Source organism: Nilaparvata lugens, chromosome 5 (assembly GCF_014356525.2).
Source record: "Nilaparvata lugens isolate BPH chromosome 5, ASM1435652v1, whole genome shotgun sequence".
NCBI lineage: Eukaryota > Metazoa > Arthropoda > Insecta > Hemiptera > Delphacidae > Nilaparvata > Nilaparvata lugens.
The window spans coordinates 18271562-18294884 of record NC_052508.1 but is presented as its reverse complement, the minus strand read 5'-3'; the positions used below and the strand labels follow the sequence as shown (position 1 = coordinate 18294884).

The following is a 23323-nucleotide window of genomic DNA, read 5'->3' as shown; positions in this document are numbered from 1 at the left end:
GGCAAGTGATGTGAATGGACGGCCGATTCATTGGTCGTTGTGTAATGTTTTGCTTCCTTCAACAGAGTAGGGCCTACTGGAACAAAAGAGAAGCAATTGGCATTCACATAACGTCGACACCATACTCACTACACAACTCGTGGTCAATTTTAGTGGCACTTTTAATCTTTCCCGTTGAAAAACGGATTACACTACGAATTTTTAATTTGGCGGTAGAAGTGAGTTGTAGCTACTTATTAAATTGCTCGAAACTGACCAATGATTCATGGCAGCCGCATCAAAATTGTACAACACAGCTACCAAAACCTGGAAGAATGTTCCATGTAAATTTTAGCTGTTTCCTGCCATGTACAGGACTATAACAAAATAGTGGAACTATCCTAGTATATATCTATTATTCTTATGGAGGTGTTCAAACAGTCAAGTTCTATCAAAGTGTGAACTTTCCCGTTATAGTGATGGTATTATTTTTCTGCCTAACACAGTAGGCAGATTCATTGGCTTTACTATTCATAAAACACTCTTGTAATCGTCCCTTAATGATGTCGCTCTAGATTGCAATTAATTCCTGAAAAATACCTTTGTTATCATTGGAGTGTTCATACTGCTTCGTTTTGTCAATGTGTGAAGACTCCCACATGAACTAATCGTATTCTTTTTCCGGAAAAAATATGGTTTGTATGGGAATGTTCACATACTTTTATATTGCTAAAGTATGAACTCTCCCATGATAAGAATATTGTACTGTTGTTTTTGGCTCCAGCAGATCAAATATACATTGAAAAGTCGGGCTTCACTGTTCACCATCACACTTGAGTGGTTATTTAGAGATTTTTTAATATTCATTTTTATAATTGACATATTTTGGCATTGTGTGGTTAAGGAATACCAGGCTCAAAACCCAACTTTTATGCCCGGTTCACCAAGCTTGGTCAAGACGGGTAGCCTACGCTTTACAAGTAGTGTGCACTACAGTTATCGATATTAACTATTGCCATAGAAATCATGTTTCAGTGCACTCGTTGTAAACCGGGCTTGATTTTGCCATGTTCAAATGTCTTGACTGAACCTGGTAAAACCGGACATCAGTCACAACTCTTAGGGCCGTTTGCACAGTATAGATAGCTAGACTCGATTAAGTTAATCTGAAAGTTTAAACTTGAATCGGTTTTCTCAGAGCATTTACTAATCCACTTTAAGTAAAACTAGTTCAGCGTTAAGTTGGTAATAGAATGTCATCGTTTACAATATCAGGAAGGCTGATTTTTACAGGAAATTTGTTATTTGTTTACAAACTATTAGTAAATTGAGGTTATGTAGCTACTATTTCCTTGTTCAAAATCCACAGAGCTGTAAGCTGTACGGTAATAAAAGTGAAAAGCGATCAAGAAATTCTTCAAAAAATATAATTTAGAATGTTTTCAAAAAAAGCGATTTTGTTACGCTTAAATCTACTACAGTCTTCCTCGTTTATTAGAAATCTCTCGAAAGCAAAATATCTCAGTTATGTGTTATTAAAAATATGTTTCCTAATCAAAGACCACTGTTAAAAGATGTCTTATTTTCTATCAAGTGGTTTATTTAATCAAATACTGGATTGACAGTTGCTTTACTCAAGCAAAACCGTTAAGAAAATTCTCTATCATCCCAGAAATTTAAATCATTCGTTTTTGCTCAATTTTTCTCAGTTTTAAAATTTCTTCGTAGTCATCATTATCAATCGCATCATCATCATTATCTATCAATTCCTCCATTATAATTATTTTTACATTCAAATAATGATTCACTATAACTTAAATTAATAATAATTATTATCGTTTACAGAAGCATTAAAAACAACCGTCGAAAAATAATTTACTATAAGCTGTTTCCCCATCAAATCTTTACAGATGTCAAGTTAATCCAAATTATTTGGTTTAAACCTCCTGCTTTGAAGGTTTAAACTTTTCTAGAGTTTAAACTCAATACAGAGTTTAAACTGATACTGTGCAAACGGAATTTTAGTTTAAACAAAAAAAAAACAGATTTGGTTTAAGCTTTAGCTTAAACTTACACTGTGCAAACGGCCCTTAGTGGGGTTTCACACCAAAGCTGGGCCGAGCCGAGCCGAGCGGAATCCGCGTGCGCGCCAACTATGCAGGAATTAGTCGGGAGCATTCAAATCAACGCCGGGCCGAGCCGAGCGGATTTGTGCAGTCGGCTTGACGCCTAACTCGAGCGTTTTCGGCCAAGCGGATTCTGCCTTCTTTCAGTTTAGTCCAATCTTCCCACGTAGTGAGTTCTCACTACAAGGCTAGAAAACCTACTGAGTGAATCGGCTTTAGTGCGAACGCAGGCAGATTCTGCTCGGCCGATCCGCCTCCGGCCGATTCCACTCGGCTCGGCCTGGCCCGACCCAGCTTTAGTGGAAATGGGCTTTAAGCCGAATCCCCACTGAGAAACTGTTTGACAAGCATGATTTTTTATATAGTTTGCCTCTTGAATCTCTCAACGAATATGTGAATAAAACATTTTCTCAGTTTGGTCAAGGCTTCAACAACAGCTTAGGGTGGCCACTAACGACAGGACAAGTGTGTTGAACATGAGTGTACACACATGCTCGTCATCATCACCGAAAGGCTCCTAACAAAATTGTTTGAGGTTAGGTTTCTGTATCTTCGATTTTTTGTTGATTGTTTCTCCGTTGCTCTATTCAGTTTAAATTATTTTTGTACCATTATATTTTGTAATTGTCTAGTGATCATTTATTGTAATTGGTTGTTTATTCTATGTTGGAAGCTGCAGTCAAACAGCTGTTTTTTCGTTAGAAGCCTTTCGCGTGAATGTATTTTTCGTTCAAAGACATGTCCTTTTACACATCCTCGACACTACTTGTCCTGTCGTTAGTGACCCTTAAATTTAGAAAGTTTCAGTACCCAGGTAGAACTGAAGTCATTCATCTCTCGTTGCCATTCTCAGTCATTAACAACTGTTCTCTCCAGGAACAGCTTTGTGTTGAGTGAGTCTGTTGTTCCTCTCCCAATGATTACCTTACCAACATTTATGAACATTTATTGCTCCTTATCCAAATTTTCATGAAACGAATTTAAGCCTTTAGATTAAGGATGTGTCTTCTTCACCATTCATGACTATTACATCATACTTCAACATTTCTAGTTCAAAATAGTATATGAGCAATGATTTTAAAATGTCTAAAATCTTTCCACTTGAATAGAATTTTCACTGAAAATGTTCTTTTAAAATACACCTCACCTATTTAAAAGTTTTTATTCACTGTCTCACAAACAAATTTTGACACTTTCAATATTAATAACACAATTTGTTGATTTTAATCAATAAATATTTCACAATATTCATTGTGGCTTTCGCATCATGCACTGCAAGTGTTCAACTATTGTAGAAATGAGTGAAACAGTAACATAACATAAATAACATTTATTGTAATTTCTTTTCTTGCATATATATAATACGGTGACATGAATAATTAAATTATAACAATTAGTGTACAGTACTACTCAATTTATGAAGCATTGTGAAGCAAATACAGGAGTGTATGTCATTTATGTATCACCAGTACAAATATTTATTTCATCCTTCTCAACAGTACAGTAGTTCATACATAAATTTGAAATGAATACTACTTATAGGTAAAATTTACCCTGATGCTGTGATTCCGAGGTTAAGACATTTTAATCCATCAATTATTGTGGTTCCTTCCTCGTCTGATTCAATGATTAACTATCAATAATAAGGAATCTAGACACCAAGTGATCTTCTGATTCTAATCAACACACAAAATATACTTGCAGCACTGCAGACAACAAAAACAACATTCAGTTTCTTCTTTGAAATTTTAACACTTCCACATCCAGGAAGAATAAACTCATACAATATTAAATTTGAATAGATTGAGTACGGTAATGGTAATTTTTAGAATATTGTTTCGGTGAACAGGATAAGGTTAAATTTTGAATTTTCTGTGTAAAAAACGAATACGAACTACTTCCCGCTTGTTGCGTATTACTTTAAACTCCAATTGTTCATATAATCAGTACTATAACAATTTACGCGTGAAAAAGCGGATTGAGGTTGCAAAACGGTACAAAAATTATACAAAACTATTCAAAATGCAAGACCTTGTACAAAATTCAGATTTGAAGAATGTCATATTTGATATCAATAAGGAATCTAAAAATTACTAATTTTGTTTGATTCTTCTTCGATAAATTAATGCCGTAGTAAAAGTAACATCAATACGGTTGAAAAAAATCCAAAAACTGTTCATACAAATAAAGTTCTGAAAATATTTAAAATTGGGTTTGTAGAAATGAAGCATAATTTTTAAGTTTACTTAAATAGATCAAATATACACACTCATACACTGTTATTGTTGAAGCGTTGCAAATTAACTTCCAATTTGGAGCTCGCTGGTAGTTTTATCTTGATTAATTTCCTTGCTTTGTTTATTCTTTAGAAGCATTAATTGTTGGCTGCCATCTCTTAGTAAGAATTGTGGCCTCCTTCTATGATTGACGGCAGGCTTCCCTCATAAATGAAAAGATGGCAATTCCATTCAGTATTGTATCCTCTTCAATAATCTCCTCTAAAAATAAATTCTTCCAGATTATTGGACTCGTCGACATTTGTAAATTCATGTAATTATGATTACAGATGTGCTAGATGTTAGATATCAGTAGTTGAAGTTGAGTTGCACATTTATTCAGTAAAAGTAGTATTTATTGAATGTAACAAAACAAATGAATTTTTTATTTAGTATCTTGTAAGAAAATGGAGGAATATGATTACCTACGTATCATTAATAGGAGATTCCAAAAATTTGTCAATTATAATGAACTATTGGAATGATTTTCAAGTTTTCTTCAACAAAACTGAAGCAGAACCCTATTTTTCAATGAAGAGATTCAACCTCAGTGCACAATATTATTATTACAGAAAAATACATAGAAATTATAATAGCAACTAGTTCATAGATGAAAATTTTTATTCTCCATCGTTGTTTCAAATAAGAGGTTTATTAGTTGTCATAATAGTTTGTTCAGTTTATAAGTTATCTTTGTTCAGTTTATTAAGCGAAATTGTAATATTTTTCTTCTAATAGCTATTTGTTAATGAAGATTAATTATCTATCTGTTAGATCATCATACAGTTTAAATAAAAGTATGTAAAGTCAATTCTATTATATTTTTCAGATGATGTACTTTCAAAATGAACTCATGTTTGCTCTATTTTGTAGTATGCAATCTTATTATTAAATATATTCATTTTATAACTATCGATAATAAATTTAGTCAACTTGTAATATAATTGTACATTCATTTTATTACAGTAAAAATGTGAATTAATTACTGTCATGTTTAAATAACTTTTACTAGTTGCTTGTAAATTTTGCCCATACAGTAATTCATGTAAATGATAATATATTTAATAAAGCTTTTCATGTGATACAGCATTAAGCATTTTCATCTAAGCATTATACAGTACTTTAAATAGGGAATGTTTAAAATTGTATTACTGTACCTAGCATGTAGTTCATGCACCAAGTAGCTTTTGTAGATATTACTTCTCCTATATTACTAGTTTTCCATTCCTATTCGTTTAGAAAAGAGTGTATTGTATATGATTTTAGAATTCACGGTCACTTGAATTCCTTGATAGGTCGACCTATCGAATCTGCTCCATGCTTTTAAAATATTCAAAGACAAAATAAGTGAATGACGCACCTATCTAAATCCCTTATTCGCATGATAAATGCATTTTTCATGCACAAAAGTTTCCGGAAAAATTGCCCTGATTATTGGAACAAAGTAGAATATAATTATTGAGTTTCCACCCCATGTCATCAAACGTTTGTACATACCTAACAACATGTCAAGATACATATACCAGACATTTTGAGGGATGTGATAATGTATTAATATTGAATTGAATCAGTGTAATGTTCTCAGTGTACAATGTACATTAAAATGCAATAATTAGTACATGAAGCTGCATAACTGAGTTATAGAACAACAATAGCGATCAAAATCTTTCATTTGTGAATGGTTATTCATTGTTATTGAAAGAATAACCATTTGAGCGCTTTTGTATCTTTTGGGTTTGAATTATTGGTGATCTACATTATTTATGTATGTGCATTCAATATTATATGTAGCCAATCTAAAATGTAAGCAATGCTGCAGTGCCAAACTTAAACTGAATTTTAGCCACAATTCGGATTTCATCAGAAACATGTGCTGAGAAATTCCTTTTCAATATCATATTGAATCTATTTTCTAGCGGCACTTGTTTAAGTATTGTCTTCATCACAAATGCATGCATCGATATGGTAAATTAATAGTTGCAGTATTTATCCCTCATATGACTTGAAGTATACTTCAATTTCATATTTTCTGGGTGCTTTTATGCTTTAACAATGGTTATAGAGCTTTGCAATTCATGTTGAGACTTTCATAAAAAATGATAAGGGCTGATTTTCCACCATTGTGCAGTATCTCAAAACTATTGTGATTCACCTATAAATTATAAGTCTTCTAGTTTGTATGTTAACTTACATTTATATTATTCTCCTCATTTTTGAATAATTTATTTCCTAGTTATTTTTATTATCTGCTGTTTAGTTCATAAATTAAATGTTTAGTAGCTTTTCTCTGTGTGATCATTAGGATATGTTATTTTGGGACGTTTTGGGGCTTATTCAAAATAGAATTGGTGGTGGATAATACTATTCAATCCATACGTATTTTCTGTTGGTATTAATAAACATTGCAGGTGATACTTCATTCTGACATTAAATGGTTCTGTTACTCCTTGCAGTTCTCAAATATTCTTTGTAATTATAATTATGTTTTCTCAATTTAAATTTTATGCACTAGTCTATAATATTTGCTATAATTTCATGTATTATATGAAAGACTCCAGGAACCACTCTTAAAGATGTAGAAGATAATTGGCTAATCTGTTTTTTCTCAATATATATTTTCATTTTTTTAGTAACCTGTAGGAAAAATTTGAATCAATTTAGTCTGTTACTTGATGTACTAGGATGTTCACTGAATTATACTGCATCATTATTTAGATAGTGGTCATGCAATTAGACCTACTGATACAGTTCAAGATAGGCTACTCAAGGCTACCAGTATGTTATTTGAGGTTAGATTAGGATATGTTTATTTATTTAAGTGTTGGCTTTGTTATGTCAAGTAAGGTTGATAGGATGCAGTACAGAGTCACAGGTTTTGTAGGCTAGGTTACTCCATTTCAAGTTGAGTTATTCAAACTTAGGTTGGTGAGGTTGTCAGGCTGAGTGTGGTGTTGTGGTTGCTACTGCAGGCTATTTTTAATGTTAATACTATTTCAGGTTAGGCCAGTCTGTTGTATTTAAGGGTAGGTTAGGTACCATAATCTATTTTAAGTCTATGTTATCTAGGATTGAGTTAGGTTACCCTATAGTTGAGATTAGGTTGATGAGTTTGGTACTGCAATGTGCAATACTGTTCTGCAGTAACTATTTAATTTAAGGTTATGTTATGTTAGGTTTTTTGTAATGATGGGTGGAGTGCTTTGTTGCAGTGGCAATTTATGTCATAGGCTATGGTGTTTTATCACTGGTCAGGTCAGTCTATGTCATCTAATATTAGATCAAGTTATAGACAAGCCATTATGATTAGTTACCTTAGGCTATATGTTTGGTTAGATTACTTGAGTGCAGTATAGTGTTGAAGATAGTCGCTGATGTATGTTATAAAAGGTTAGACTGTGCTATTTAAGGTTATGTTTGGTTGGACTTAGGTTAGGTAAGGTTGGGTGGTTTTGGGTTCAGTCTTAGCTTATTTTACAAAAAAAATATGTTCACCTACACTTAGGGAGGTTTCTGTTGCAGGCTGTTTAATTTTTGGTTAGGTTAGGCTATTGGGTTTAGGTTTTGATTTATTAGTTTCTGTTCATTCTTTAACCTTTTTTACACCTGCACTTAGAAGGTTTCTATTGCAGGATATTCTATTTTCAGTTAGGTTATGCCTTTGTTGGGTTTTACTAGGCTATACTATGTAAGGTTATGTTAGAATTAGTATCTGTCCATTCTCAAACAAACGTTGTATTCCTATACCTAGGTTTCTATTGCAGGATATTCTATTTTCATTTTGGTTAGGTCTTTTTTAAATTCTACTAGCCTATCTATGTAAGGTTATGTTAGGATTAGTTTCTGTCCATTTTCATTCTTCAACAAACGTTGTACACCTATACTGAGAAGGTATCTGCAGGATATATGGTTTTCAGAAAGCTACTGTTATGTTAGGTTAGGCCTTACTAAGCTATGCTATTTCAGTTTATGTTAGGATTAGTCTATGTTCATTCTCCGACACCTACACTTGGAAGGTTTGTGTTGCATTTTGAGTTAGGTTAGGTGTTTGGGGTTGCGGTGTTGCAGTGTTGCGGTGTTACTGTTGCAGGTGTGGCGGTGGTGTTCACCGATTTGTTTCCGCAGCTTGGATGCTGGCTGGCGGCACAGGTGTTTCACAATTCGTTGTTGCATGGCGTGCTGCGCGCTCCGCTCGCCTTCACCGACACCACGCCCACTGGACGCATTCTGTCGCGCTTCTCCAAAGACCAGGACGTGCTAGACAACTCCCTGCCGCAGGAGATAACTGACACCATTTACTGTTCGTTTGAAGTATGTCGCCCTCGCCACCTGTCCAATGTGTACCAACAGAAACGGTCATTTCACAAACAACATTTTAAGACAGCTCAATTCAGGCCAGGTGTGATCTTCCCACAAGGGACTCTCCACCAACAACAAGCCATAATATTTCAACTTTTAGTCAAAATTTTACTTTTTTGGATTTTCAGTCAAAATACCTCTTAGTCAACCTTTCACCTTTTACCTTTTTAGTAAAGATTTTAATTTTTAGGAAGGAAAACGTAAATACGAAGGAGTACCTACTTTAGTTGTTTTAGTGGGGAATGCATTTACCGAGAGTCCTATAAACTTATAACGCGTTTACCGAGAGTCCAATAAACTGAGGATAGGACTGAGAGTCCTATGACTGACTAAATCAATCCTATAAACTGAGACCTATAAACTGTTTGACTGAGCTTCTGAAGGGAATTCACGTGTTTGTTTATTCATGAAAAATTGATCCAATTATACTGAATTCGTTAATCATTTACATAATTAGTAGACATCAACAAAAATTATATTGATCATTAATGATAATCAAAATATTTATCTTTATATTAATTTGGAACAATAATTGCAAATTGTAATAATTGTTCCAAATGTAATGATCAAAACTTCAATTTTGTTTGATGGAATAAATATCATGTACAATATGAATTTAACTAAATTTTATGAAAAATTGACTTATGTTGTTTCTCAAATGACCGTTTACTGCTTTATGCCTGGTTTTCACCACTCCAGTAGACGTTCTAGTTGCTGGGGCAAGTTGATAAAAGCCATCAGTCTATCTGGCAGCTGCAACTGCTATGTTCAAACAGATTTCATAAAAATTGTATGTTTTTAAGGAAAATTATGACATTTTAATTGTTCTAACTGCGAGAAATAGTACTTGACGAAAAGAATAATATGTCGTCAGTTTGACGAAATTTGCTTCCCTTCGAGAATTTAAAAATGTATTTAAAAATGAATGGTTTTTATGAATGTTTATATCTTCGGTAATATGTACTGAAGTATATATGGTCGAAGATTTAAACTGTGATGAAGTATAGTATAGTACTTGACAAGACGAACATTAATATATCGTGCGTCTACTGGAATCGTGGAAACCAGACATTACTATATAACCTCTATAAGTAGGAATACAGTCCAATTATTCTATACTTCAACTGAGATCTGCTTCCTTGAAATACTAGAAAATATTCTATTCAATTTTTGTTGTGCACTGCAATGCGGTTTATGGCTATTTCACGCTTTTATTAATGCTAAAAACAAATAAAATTAGTTGAATTGTCTAAAGAAACATCGATCAGATAGCTTATAAACATTTCAACTTACCAACCTACCTTCTCAACAAAGAAATGATGTATAAAAAAATGGATATCCTATTTCTGTTATGGATGGAATACTTATGGCAGTGACAATAGCACTGTGTAAAGGCTTTGACTATTTTTCATATAATGTTGTGGTCCATGATCGGTGAAGTATGCTATGCCACATTACCAACCAAACTAGATTAAATTATAATGAAAAACATTAATAAAAATGTTGATAATGAAAAACATTTATAAAAATGTTGATTAGCTGTATTTATTTTATTAATGTCTTAAAGTTGATTGTAGACAATACCTTTTCATGTGCATGCTAATACAAAAGACTCACTTTTGTTGGGATTTTACCAAGATAGACATGAATTGTTACTCACATACTGTTTTAGCGAAGTAAGCATGAGTTCATTTAGAAACATACAAATCTGTTTAAAGAATATGAAAACAACATTGTTCGACATTACTTTTCACATAATCATGAAATGTTAAATACAGATTGTACTATGACTAAATAAGATACTTATTAGTGAATTTTCGATTTTTCTGAGGTTTTTTGTGTTGTATTTATTTTGTTTTTGAACAGACTATTTGTAAGATTCAGAATTGTTACCGCAGAAACTCTTTAACTTCATTTTTATATTCTTTGAGATTGTATTTTGCCTCGATAGCTCATTTTTTAAAATGTTTTCAACAAACAATGTTTTATATTTTGATGCTTCTTCATTAGAAATTCAATTAATTTGATATGGGAATATCAAACTAAATCTAGAATTAGTCAGAAAACGTTGAAATCTATTTATTGAGAGCTACCAATTACAATATTTTTTAATACAGTAAGTTATTCTGCGAATCAGTTAAATTTGATTACTGTTAATTGGTGGAATACAATTTTTTAAATTACTATTACGCTTATGCTATAGTCTGCTATAAGATATTTTGGGATGTTTTTATTATATTGTGTTGTCGATGCCTTATCAGTTTCTTCTCTAAAAATTCGGTTTTGATTTGTTGCATCTTGAAAGTGAGCAAGCGGGAGGATAGTTTATATTTGCTTTTCTCATCAATATCATACGATCCTGTCATTCGAAACAATAATCCTGGTTTTCATTATGTTTTCAAGTTAGAAATTCATTTAATGGTATTAAATTCCCATCTACATTTAAGTTATTAAATGATCCCTCTGCATGCTAGTTTTGAATCTGGGTTTGCTGATATAATAGCCATGTTGGTTTGCGATATTCAAAAAAATATTTTGGTCTCTACTCAATATTACTTTGTTTAGTTATTGGATTTACAACCCATATTTTCGAGGGGTTTGATTAACGCCAATTAATCATCAATTATTCTAATCATCAATTTCATCTATTTACAGAAAAACTTGTTTTGACGTACTCATGTCCTCCTGAATTCCTGTTGTATTTGAGATATTATGAATGTTGAAAATATATGCCACAATAATATTGAACTTTTGCATTGATTGGTTTTTAAATACAGTCTAAGAATTGTGCAGCTTATTGTCACTAAAAAACGTGAAAATAACTTTTAGTAACAGTAATGCAATTAGGGATATTTTACAATATATCATACAATATTTTTAGCGATATGTGAATAACATAACTACTGCATCAAAAAATATTTTTAAATGTATTGAGTTTAGAAATCGGACATATTTATCTACTTTATCATTTCTAATGAAAGTTTGAACTTGACATAAAGAGTATTTTTTATAAAGTAAAAATTCTTATTCTAAGAGTAAATCACTCAAAATAGTATTGATGATCTTATTGCAATTTGGACACACAATTAGCTTCGGTTGACATGTGAGGTTCTTTGAACCTTTGGATCTTTGAATCCGTCCCTTTAAAAACATAAACATATTGCAATTTTACTACATCTCTCAGTAACATTAATGATGGTAGATGAAGTAATTTTTATACATTTTTTCTTTCACTTGCAAACTAAATATTTCCTAAATATTGTTACTCTTTTGCTGCTATTTTCATAATATGTATACAAATTATATTAAAAGTAAATCAATTACCAGTTGTGTGCACTTTGAGTGCTAAGAAATTGAGAGTAATGAAGAAAATCTGCATTTTGTTTGTAAATAGCTAGAAACTATTCCAAAATCTAACTCTTTTGTGCATATTTTTACAGGTATTAGCCACTTTAGTGGTCATCAGTTACACAACTCCACTATTCATTTTTGTGATATTGCCAGTTGGAATCATCTACTATTTCATTCAGGTCAGTGGCTACATAATTTTTTATTCTCAATTAAATTAAGTAGTATTCTACTACCGGTTTCATTTAGTTAATAATTATTTATTTATCAGAAGCTTTATAATTCTATTGGGAGAACACAGACAGATGAACCCTTTACTATTCCTTTCTTTGTTCTATTCCATTACAGTTCAAAATAAGGTCGTCATTATTGATAAAAATTTTCAAAAATAATTGCAAACATCTCTACGTTATTTAGCTTAGAACATACAAAATATAAATTGACTATTGAATAGTAATGTACTGTAGTTTGTTCAAAACTTTTTGTTATTGAATGGAGCTAGTGATTGTCAATGCATCTGTCAAGAAAATATAGTTCTTATCTTTTTTAATCCTTTATGTGTATAGTAATTTTAATATTCAATTATTTCTTCTAATTACAGAGATTCTATGTGGCGACTTCAAGACAGTTGAAACGACTCGAATCTGTTTCAAGGTCACCTATCTACTCGCATTTTGGTGAAAGTGTCACAGGTGAATTATCATTGTAAAATACATTTTCAAGTATTCAAATTTTGTTTCACTAATATTTACCTTCATCAATTTTTTAGATCATGTTTCGATCATAACTTTTGATATCACGTTGATAAGTTACTAAAACCAGATTCGCACACTACAGTGAAAATATAATCACCATACTTTCTAGTAGTATTTATTATTGATAATCAATCAGCTCGGCCGGGCTGAGTGCGAATAGTCCAATTAAAACTCGTGCAAATTATATTTTGCCTGTCACTTTTGTGTGTGTGAATCCAGCTTGAATAGCAAAGTACTACTGAAGCTCTTATTAAATTGATGAATGTTGAAATTTCAAGTTTAATTTAAAAATGAATTGATTGAATACTCCATGGTACTGGTTGATGAAGGTTAAACATTACCACAGTAAAGTTTCATGAATTCTTATTTCATTGTGTTATAATTTATTGTTACTGTTATTGTAATTATTGTCAATTACAAGTTACAATTTTTATTGTAATTGTGGTTAAATTGTCACCCTCGCACTCCACATTACCCACGCACAAGCAGAAAGCTCATTTGGGCATCATCCGCAATATAAAATTGTATAATTTTATATTTTTTCTCATTGTGTTTTGGGTGTTGTGAATAAAATTTGAAGATTTCATGGTGAGATAAAACTGTACATCACTGGATTATTTTTTCACTAATATGGATGAATTTACAGGAGCACAAATGATCCGAGCTTACGGTGTTCAGAAGAGGTTTATTCGGGAGTCGGAGAACAAAGTTGATATGAATCAAGTGTGCTACTACCCAAGTCTGATTGCTAACAGGTCAGTTCAATAAATGCTATAACAATAATTATAGCAATTGGAGTCCTCATTTTAAAAGAACAATTTTAAGTTACACTAGCCTACAGCCCAGTTTCTTAGTGTTGTAGAAACCGAGCCTACTTCAAATAAGAAACTACAAATGTAAAACACTAAGTAAGAATGTGACCAAGTCATCATAATCAGCAAACAATGGATAGCAAATAATGTGTAACCTTACCTAAATTTGGGAGAGGAATAGCACAAGGAATAATAATAAAGAGGCAAGCTTTTATTTATTTTGAAGGTACTCTATCTCAATAGATGAACAGACACATCAATGTATTGAATTTTTAATTCATTCATAAGTTAACCTAGATCGTTATTGTTGAATGCAAGATGATAGTAATGATGAATTCTGAATTGTAACAACTTGATAATGACTGAATATGATGTCTCAATTTGACAGTTTCAAACTTCTTGAATGGATTTTGCTTTTCCAAATCAGTATATATTATTAATATTTGATTAATAAACAACTTGTAATTATTTATTATTTTCTTATGAGTTTCATGGGTAAATATTGTACAAGTTATTGTATTGTTTACAGGTGGTTAGCTATCAGATTGGAAACAGTTGGAAATCTCATAATATTTTTCTCGGCACTTTTTGCCGTTATCGAACGGAACTCAATGAATTCTGGCTTAGTTGGTCTTTCAGTCAGCTATGCTTTGCAGGTTTGTAACTAAAGTATATTCTATTATTTCTCCAAAATATATTCGTGAAGACATTTTAGAGCTGTTCAATTTATCGACAGTTCGATTAGTTTAGTATTGTAATCGATACTTGATCAAATCTTATATGCAACCTACCAAAAAATGGTTTATCACAAAGTAATTGTGTGCACTTATAACTTCTAATAGTATAGGATATTACAACTATGTTATAAATTTACTATTTTTTGTTGGAAACTGCACGGATCTATCAATCGCTAAAAGTGTCTTTTATATCCATGCTGATTGACTTGAACATTTAACTAAATACACTGTAAATACATACTATTTATTTCCTCAATCAGATCAAGCAATAGAAAAGCACATGCATGGCTCAAAGCAGAGTCTCTGCAATCTATTATTAAAAAGCACATTTTCAAACTGAAAATTAGATGAGGTTGATGGATGTTATCAGAATCCAATGTTATAAGTTATAATTGGTTTAAATCTTTCCAAAGATTGGCGGAGAATCAGAAATAAAGTTTTGAATCCATTTGTTAATTTTTTTTGTTTGCAGATCACTCAAACGCTCAATTGGCTGGTAAGAATGACATCAGACTTCGAAACAAACATTGTGGCTGTGGAGAGGATAAAAGAATATGCAGAAACAACACAGGTAAACTACTTTTATTTAAATATCATTAATTGATTAACCGAAGAATAAAAAATATACGCTATATTTTCAGGAAGCATATAATTTTAAAAACGAATTAGATATTGTAATAAGCTGGTTCTATATGAAGTTTTATATTTAGTGTAAAGTACTTCTCTTTTGCCATAAATTCATTTATAATGACGATCATGTGTTACTTGAAGAGGTCATAGGTTGAAAAACGTGTAACATTTTCTCAATTATTATTTTTAAATCATATTTAAGTTAATCTTGAATTACCTTCTCTTGAATTGTTTCGTCTCAGACTCGATGTTGACAGCCTACCTCACCAAAAGTTCAACGTTTTATTGTACTATAGTATTCATCTTATCTAGTATCCTGCCAGGATAGCCGAGTCTACTAGTGCTACCTGGTCGCGGGTTCGAATCCCGTCAATTCTCATCGAATAGGCATGGACGTTTGATCATCTCATAAATCACACTCGCACTTCCCATTACCCAAGCAAAAAACTTCATGTGGGCACCATCCGAGATATAAATAAAAAAATCCTATTAACATACTGCTCTAAAAATGTTTTTGACCTAATTAAATTACAGGATAAATAGTTGTTATTTATCTTATGACGAATTGAATAAAAGATGTTATTATCGATTTGCAGGAAGCGGCATGGGAGATCACTCCCTGCCCGGTGAACGAGAAGTGGCCTGAAAAGGGAGAACTGGATTTCAACAACTTCCAGCTCAGATACAGGGAGGGACTCGATCTTGTTCTCAAAGGAATCACTTTCCATATCAACAGTGGAGAAAAGGTAAAATAATCGACTTGGTAAATAAATTTCATTTTCAAAAATTATTTGAAGAGATGCTTTCTATTATATTCAAGCAATATAATAAAATGAATTAAATTATTAATTTAATATAATAACAATAATATGATAAAGGAAAGAATTGGCTTATATACGTAGGAAATTCACGAATGACTCATCATCGCGTCTCAACTATTCAACAGATTAACTTGAAATTTTGCATATAGATTCTTAATTTACCAAGGATGGTTATTGGCTTATTTTCAATTCTTCAAGATTTCATTACGTTTAGTTTTCAATTTTTTCAAGTTTTTAATTTGACCCTTGCAGAGCACGGGTTACCTGCTAGTTGAGAATGAAGTTTTATTTGTACAATAATTAAAATTATGAATTTCTTAATTCATGTTCCACTACCTATTAAATTATCCAAAACATTGAATGAAATGCATGTTCAAAAGTGCAATGATATATTAGCCAGACATAATCCCAAATGGAAACTATAACCACAAGACCGGAACTGAAACTATTATACTCAAAGTTACTGAGACATTAGGCCCTACACTCTACAATAATATTAATGACCAGAGACCATAACAACCATCTACCATCAAAACTATACTATCTACTTACTAGAAAAATTGAAAATCCAACTCACTCAAAACATTCATACCTACAGTTCACTCGTTTTATATAAGATCTACAATGTCTGCAATACTCATGGAGGAGGTACCAGAGACGTTTCTTCAATCATCTACCATCAATCCATCGTGACATGATGCCATAAGCTCTACAATGTCAATAATAATCAATGATGAGATAACAGAGAGATTTCTTCAATCATCTACCATCATGACATGATTGCATAAGCTTTAAAATGTCTACAATACTCAATGAGGAGATAGTACCAGAGACATTTCTTTAGTCATCTAACATCAATACCATCATGGGAATCGAGTGGGTCAGTTTACTTAAACATCGATTCAGCCATTTTGAATTTTTGTGTGAGTTTGAATTATATCATTGAGATCGTATAATTATATTATGTGATTGTAGATCGGCATAGTGGGCCGAACCGGCGCGGGCAAGTCGTCGCTGACCCTGGCGCTGTTCCGCATCCTGGAGTCGGCGGGTGGCTGCATCTACCTGGACGGAGTCGACATCTCGCGTCTCGGCCTCCACACGCTGCGGGCCCGTCTCACCATCATCCCACAGGACCCTGTCCTATTCTCGGGCACCTTGCGAATGAACTTGGACCCATTCGCCCGATACACTGATCAACAGGTATGTTGTGCTATGCTACATCTACATGTTGGCCCAATTAAGGCCAATGTCGACCAGCGCCAGTGTGTGGATGGACGCTGGCATTCATTGGGCTTTAGGTAAATTGCAGGCTGGTCCAGCTTACTAGGCCAACATGTGGACTAGGCATTAGAGTTTGGAGAATTGTTAAAAAAAAATAATTGATGCTGCATATTTATCTATTGATCATCTGTTTTCAATTTTCTGTTTTTTAACGTTTTGTGTTTGTTTTATGTCTGTGTGGCTCATCCCCTGACATCTGCTTTTCAGATGTTAATGGGATGTTATTATGAATTGAATTGAATATGCCCACCACACAACACTTCTACCTTCTCTTGTTTCTTGTTTGCTCATTCATTATTAAACCTATTACAATAAGTACAATCATAATCATATTTTTATTTATTGTTGAAAGATAGATTTTCTTTTCCTTCTCTTCTCTTGGATCGGTTGCACAAAAGTTTGTTGAATTTTAACCGTGAATAAATACCACGAGAACCAATTAGATATACCTTCTTTTCAAAAGTTTTATTTGAAAAGGAGACTCCTCTAATTGGTTATTGTGGCATTTATTCACGGTTAAAATTCAACAGGCTTTTTGGGTGCAGCCGGCCATTCTATTTTCTTCCTTCTTCACCCTCTTCACCATCACCTCCTCCTTCATCTTCTTTTTCTCTAGTTCCTTCTTCTACTCCTTCATCTCTTCCTCCGCTTCTTTCTCTATCGCCTGCATTTTCCTCCCCTATTACGTCTTTCGCCACATTTTCCTCTCCTCTTCCTCTTCCTTTTCCTTCTTCTTTTCTTTTTCTCTGCTCTTGTTCCTCTTCCTCTTGCTCCTCTAACTTTTCTCTTTCTCCATCTTCCACTTCGCCACCCACTGTTTAACCTTTTCCTTCTTGTTTTTCCTTTTCCTTCCCCAATTCACTTTCGAAATCCTTATCCTTCTCATGCCTCAACTCTCACTCTTCCAAATTGTCTCTCTCAATCTTTACACTTCTCTTTATTTTCCTTGTTACTCATTCATCTTCTACTTCTTACTATTTCACCTTCTCTTCATTTTTCTTCTTCCACTTTTTCAGCATACTCTCCATAAGATTGATGGAAGCTTTGTCCAAGCTTCGATTAGAAATATTAGACGTTAGAAATATTAGAATAGAATAAAAACACTTCACTTATATGGGCTACTTTTAAACAAATTAATAAAAACAATATAAAAATCTTGTAGTACCCTTTATTTTTTTTAAAAAACTTTAAAATAGTTCAACAACTAGTTTCCACCCTAACTTAGGTCTTTTTAGTCATAAAAATTGTCATAAAAAGTCTTGAAAAGTCATACAAATTTAAGCCATAAAAATGACGTAAGTTAGGGTCGAAACTAGTTGTTGAACTAAAACTTTTAAAGTTTTAAAAAAATAAAGGGTACTACAAGATTTTTATATTGTTTTTATTAATTAGAATAGAATAATTTAAATGAGTTTTTTTATTAAAATAACTGATATTTGTACATGATATGTTTGACACTGTGCAAGGCAATACAATTTCTTTGTGATTTATTGTAGGTGTGGCAAGCGTTGGAGCATGCGCATTTGAAGACGTTTGTGAAAGGCCTCACAGCCGGTCTACAGCATCAGGTCACCGAGGGCGGCGAAAACCTCAGGTCAGAGTCAACTTTCTGTGTTGTAGCGTGTAGCCAAGTTACAACTTTCAATTATTTTTTTTATTCAACAGTGATAGAAACACATAATCATAAAATGTTTGGAAATGGAAAAACAGGCTTATTGACCGAACGAAGTGAGGTCTAAGATTCAATTCGACGGTTTGGCATTTCTCTTAATGTTTAAATGTGTATATGTTTATATGTTGCGCATTTACGGCGAAACGCGGTAATAGATTTTCATGAAATTTGACAGTTATGTTCCTTTTTAAATTGCGCGTCGACGTATATACAAGGTTTTTGGAAATTTTGCATTTCAAGGATAATATAAAAGGAAAAAGGAGCCTCCTTCATACGCCAATATTAGAGTAAAAATCAGACTATAGAATTATTCATCATAAATCAGCTGACAAGTGATTACACAGATGTGTGGAGAAGCCAGTCTATTACTGTATTTGTATAAGGTCTATAGTTTCAATCAAAGACCTTGAAGAGGTACCGTATGCATCTTTAAGCTGGGTTTACACCAAAGTTATTAACAAAATGTTAATAACTTAATCCTTATAGATTCTATTAGATTGAACGCAAGTTGACAAACACACATGTTCATCATGTGTATGATAAGTTATGTTCAATCTAATATAATCTATAAGGATTGAGTTATTAACATTTTGTTAATAAATTTGGCCTAATCGCAGCTTTAAGGTCTTTGGTTTCAATATTTTGTTTTGCAGTCATGGTATTATTATGCGTGTCCATCAGGATCAATATTCTCACATTCGAAAAAACTAATTTAATAGGTGATTGAAAATAATAAAATGAACTAAATAATGCTGAAGAAGTTATAATATTTTTGATTGAAAAAAATTAATTTTCATTAGATGGAAAGATTATCACGGAACTGGATGAATATTATATAAATTCTGGAATAGAAATATATTCTATTCATTGTTTAAATTAAAATAAATATTAATAAATTATGGAATACAAATTCAAACGTGAACTGATTTTGTTAACATTTAAAACAGTTGACATCAGGTACTTGTGGATGAGAATACTGCGTGAGGTCTACTGTTCACAGAACTACTAGTAGCCCTTACGATTCCATCCCGAAATTTGATTGAAAATTATTCCTAAAGAGATTATGATTCGTCAGCACTTCCAAGCACATATTTTTTTAACCCAAAATGAACACCAAAAATTTAGAATGTTAAAGGGAATCCACTGTAGTAATAAGAAAACTTGAGAAATATTGAATTGCTACATGTTGATGTATTGTAACAACCACTTTTTGGAAAATAATGTTCCATTGTTAAACTATCATCAGTCTCCAGTGATCTAGATTTTATACAATAATTATATAAGGACATAATTATTATTATTATATAAGGACAAAGACACACAGAGGGCGATCTGCGATCAGAATTCATTAGGAGAATATACATTTAGTAATCCAAGATAGATAATAGATACCTAAGACCACTCTGATCGCAGATCGCTTTCTGTGTGTCCAGGTCCTAACCAGTAAACTAGAGTTTATTTGATAATGGTGTAACGATTGAAATAAGTTTCTCAAAAATGTTTCAATTTATAAGTGGTTTTCAAACACTTTTAATAGGCCTATATAGCCTAAAGCGGGTCATTCACTATCCAATTACTTGTCCAACTCAGTTGGACTGGTAGAGTCGTATCTTTCACCACTCACGCCCCGATCGGTTGCCACAATTTAATCCAACATACCCACCCACGTTCCAAATCGACTCTGACTCAAGCAACATTCGCCTCGCCCACAATAACCTTTTTTTATTGCGGATGATGCCCACATTAGCTTTTTGCTTGTTCGAGGGTGAATTATGAGATGATCAAACGTCCATACCTATTCGATAGGATTCGGCGACCAGGTAGCACTAGCAGACAACGCCTTAGTCAACTCAGCTATCTGGCCGGCATTACATCAACCCCATTTACGGTCCGACGTCGAATCTAATATTGAATATTGGACCTACAGTTGGACAAAAAATCAGATAGTTAATGGTCCATATGATCAAACGTCGGTAACATTAAACAGTGCACAAGGACAAAGTTGTAATCATGAAAATGAACTGAAAATATGCATTAAGACTTCCATAAATAACTCACTTCCTCTAAATAATTTATGCTAACAATTCCAGGTCGTTTTATTTGAAAAGTTTATTACAGTCGTATAAACTTTGGCGAACCGGTCCAAACTAGCTGACTGAAGAATTGGTTGCTTGTTATCCCTTGAAAAGTTGAAAATAATGTACTTCATAGAGAGTTTCCTTTGATTTTGTGCTCATGGTTTTATTTCAATTCCATTTATCTGGCAGCTTTTTACAATGCGTGTTACATCTTTACCCACAGATGCACAATTCTAAGACTAAAATAGTTTTTAAAAGTTCCATTTCCTAAAAACGAATACAATTAGGTCCCGTATGGTCGATTACAGTTTAAGGGTGTGATTAAATTGATTGCGTAGTGCAAGTCAGATCATGCATGAGCCGAAAAACAAAATTTGAAAAGTGCCATTGAAAGACGTTGTGACTAGCATATATTGTGACTCACACTGAACGCAACCAGCAAGTGCAAGTGTTTCTTGGTTTTGTCTCTCATATGCACCCTTGGTCCACGCATAGCCATGCTTGCACTTGCACGTATACGCATACAGTGTGATCCCACCCTTGAGTTTAAATCAATCCAGGTTCAAATCAAGCTATTGCGACCATAACTTATTTAATTCAAACTATTGATTACTATTAAACTATTGCTCTTTTCAGATTTTGTTTCTCATCTGCACGCTTGGTCCACGTATAACCAGCTAGAACTTACATTCATATATGAATGCAATGTGATCACACTCTCAAGTTTAAATTAATCCAGGATTAAATCAAGCGTTTTGACCATAGCTTATTTAATCCTAGATTAATGTAAAGTTGGTTTAAACTGTTATCGCGACCATACGGACCCTAATATTGTATTAGTAGTGTCAGTATGGAGCAGTTTATATGGGTCTACAAGTTAATAATGATGACTTATTTAAAATATGTGCTTATTCTTATGAATTAGTAAATTTATTAAATATTTAATGTTGGTTTACAGTGTCGGCCAGCGTCAACTGATCTGCCTGGCGCGAGCCCTACTGCGCAAGACCAAAGTGCTGGTGCTGGACGAAGCGACGGCCGCCATTGACCTTGAAACCGACGAACTCATTCAGCGCACCATTCGCGCCGAGTTCAGGAACTGCACCGTGCTCACCATTGCTCACAGGCTCAACACTATCATGGACTCTGACAGGTCAGTCAAACAACAATTGAGAAATTAGTAACTATGTCAACTATTGTGGATAACTTTATTAAGGTGCGCGAAGCACGGGTTACCTGCTATTATCCTTTGACGTTGTTGTATAAAGATGTGTACAGGCTTGAACGAACACACATTTCACTTTTCATCAGCTGATGCTAAGATTATATCTGTATTTGTGGTTTAGCGTTAAACGTAGTGTTAGCATAATGGCCCGCCCTTAATATTTCATACTTCATTCATAGATTGTTCGTTTGTTTTTAAAGCTTCCCAGAGACTCTAATCAGAGTATAGGAATTGTCAAAAATGTATAATACATACAGTATTACAAAAAAAAGAAGAAAAAAATCACACAAAGGAACCCTTTCTACACACAAACTATTCTGTGGTATAGAATACTCCAAGCATCAAATAACTTTTTAATTCCTTCTCAAAAACATCGACATCGTCACAATTTTTCAAGTGAGTAGGAAGATTTCTAATAAATTTTAAGACCCATATATGTAGGTTTTTTCTCAAAAAGAGCTGTTCTGTGATACAGCATAGTCTCCTCTATTTCTAGTATTGTATCCATGCGAATCAGCATTTCTAGTCATTGTCTTTCTTCTAACATGCATAATCACCTCATAGATATAAATAGAGGGAACGGTTAGTATACCTCAGAACTGAAGGTAGTTCTTCGTGGCCTTCACTGGTCACATAACCCAGCTGACCTGGCTGAAACTCTGAAAGAAGCTGGGTTCAACATCTCAAGTGTTACACCTATTAACAGTCGTGGGAGGCCTTATAGTCTCTTCATAATCAAACTTAAAAAAGAGGGAGATTTTAAAAAAATCTACTCTCTTAGCAGCCTGTTCTGTATCAAGGTTCAAGTTGAGCCTTACAAACCCAAACCAAGCATTCCTCAATGCTTCAATTGCCAGCGATATGGCCACAGTTCAGTGAATTGTTTCCACACACCACGTTGTGTTAAGTGTGGAGACAACCACAAGGCAAGTGATTGTAAGAGAGATCTTCAATCAGAGAAGCCCCGTTGTGTGAATTGTCAAGGAGCTCACACAGCCAACTACAGAGGGTGTCCAACACACCAGGCTCAAATTAACAGGCTGCCAGCCAAAAAATCGACTGTCTCACAACAGTCGACTTCCGTGCAGCCTCCAGTCACGGAACGGCGGCCGAGAGAGGCGAGAGTGGCCGATCCAGCCTCACTCTCCTACTCGGCGGCCGTTCAGGGGGCTACAGGGAATAGTCCGAGTCCCCCACCCCCTCCCCGTAGTCACAAAGTGACAA

At 33.5% G+C, this 23323-nt stretch overlaps 1 protein-coding gene across 3 annotated transcripts in view; it reads left to right on the top strand.

Moving 5' to 3' along the window:
• Positions 1-23323, top strand: part of LOC111055319 (multidrug resistance-associated protein 1) — a 79699-nt gene that overhangs the window by 48193 nt on the left and 8183 nt on the right. For 2 of the 3 annotated variants that reach the window (XM_039427817.1, XM_039427818.1), the window contains exons 22-30: positions 12178-12267; positions 12687-12777; positions 13487-13595; positions 14182-14308; positions 14862-14960; positions 15616-15765; positions 16816-17043; positions 18621-18718; positions 21833-22027. In XM_039427817.1, coding sequence (XP_039283751.1) covers positions 12178-12267; positions 12687-12777; positions 13487-13595; positions 14182-14308; positions 14862-14960; positions 15616-15765; positions 16816-17043; positions 18621-18718; positions 21833-22027 — 1187 coding nt within the window. Of the gene's footprint in view, positions 1-8468; positions 8690-12177; positions 12268-12686; positions 12778-13486; positions 13596-14181; positions 14309-14861; positions 14961-15615; positions 15766-16815; positions 17044-18620; positions 18719-21832; positions 22028-23323 lie in introns of all 3 variants that reach the window. The other variant, XM_039427819.1, reaches the window with a different exon arrangement.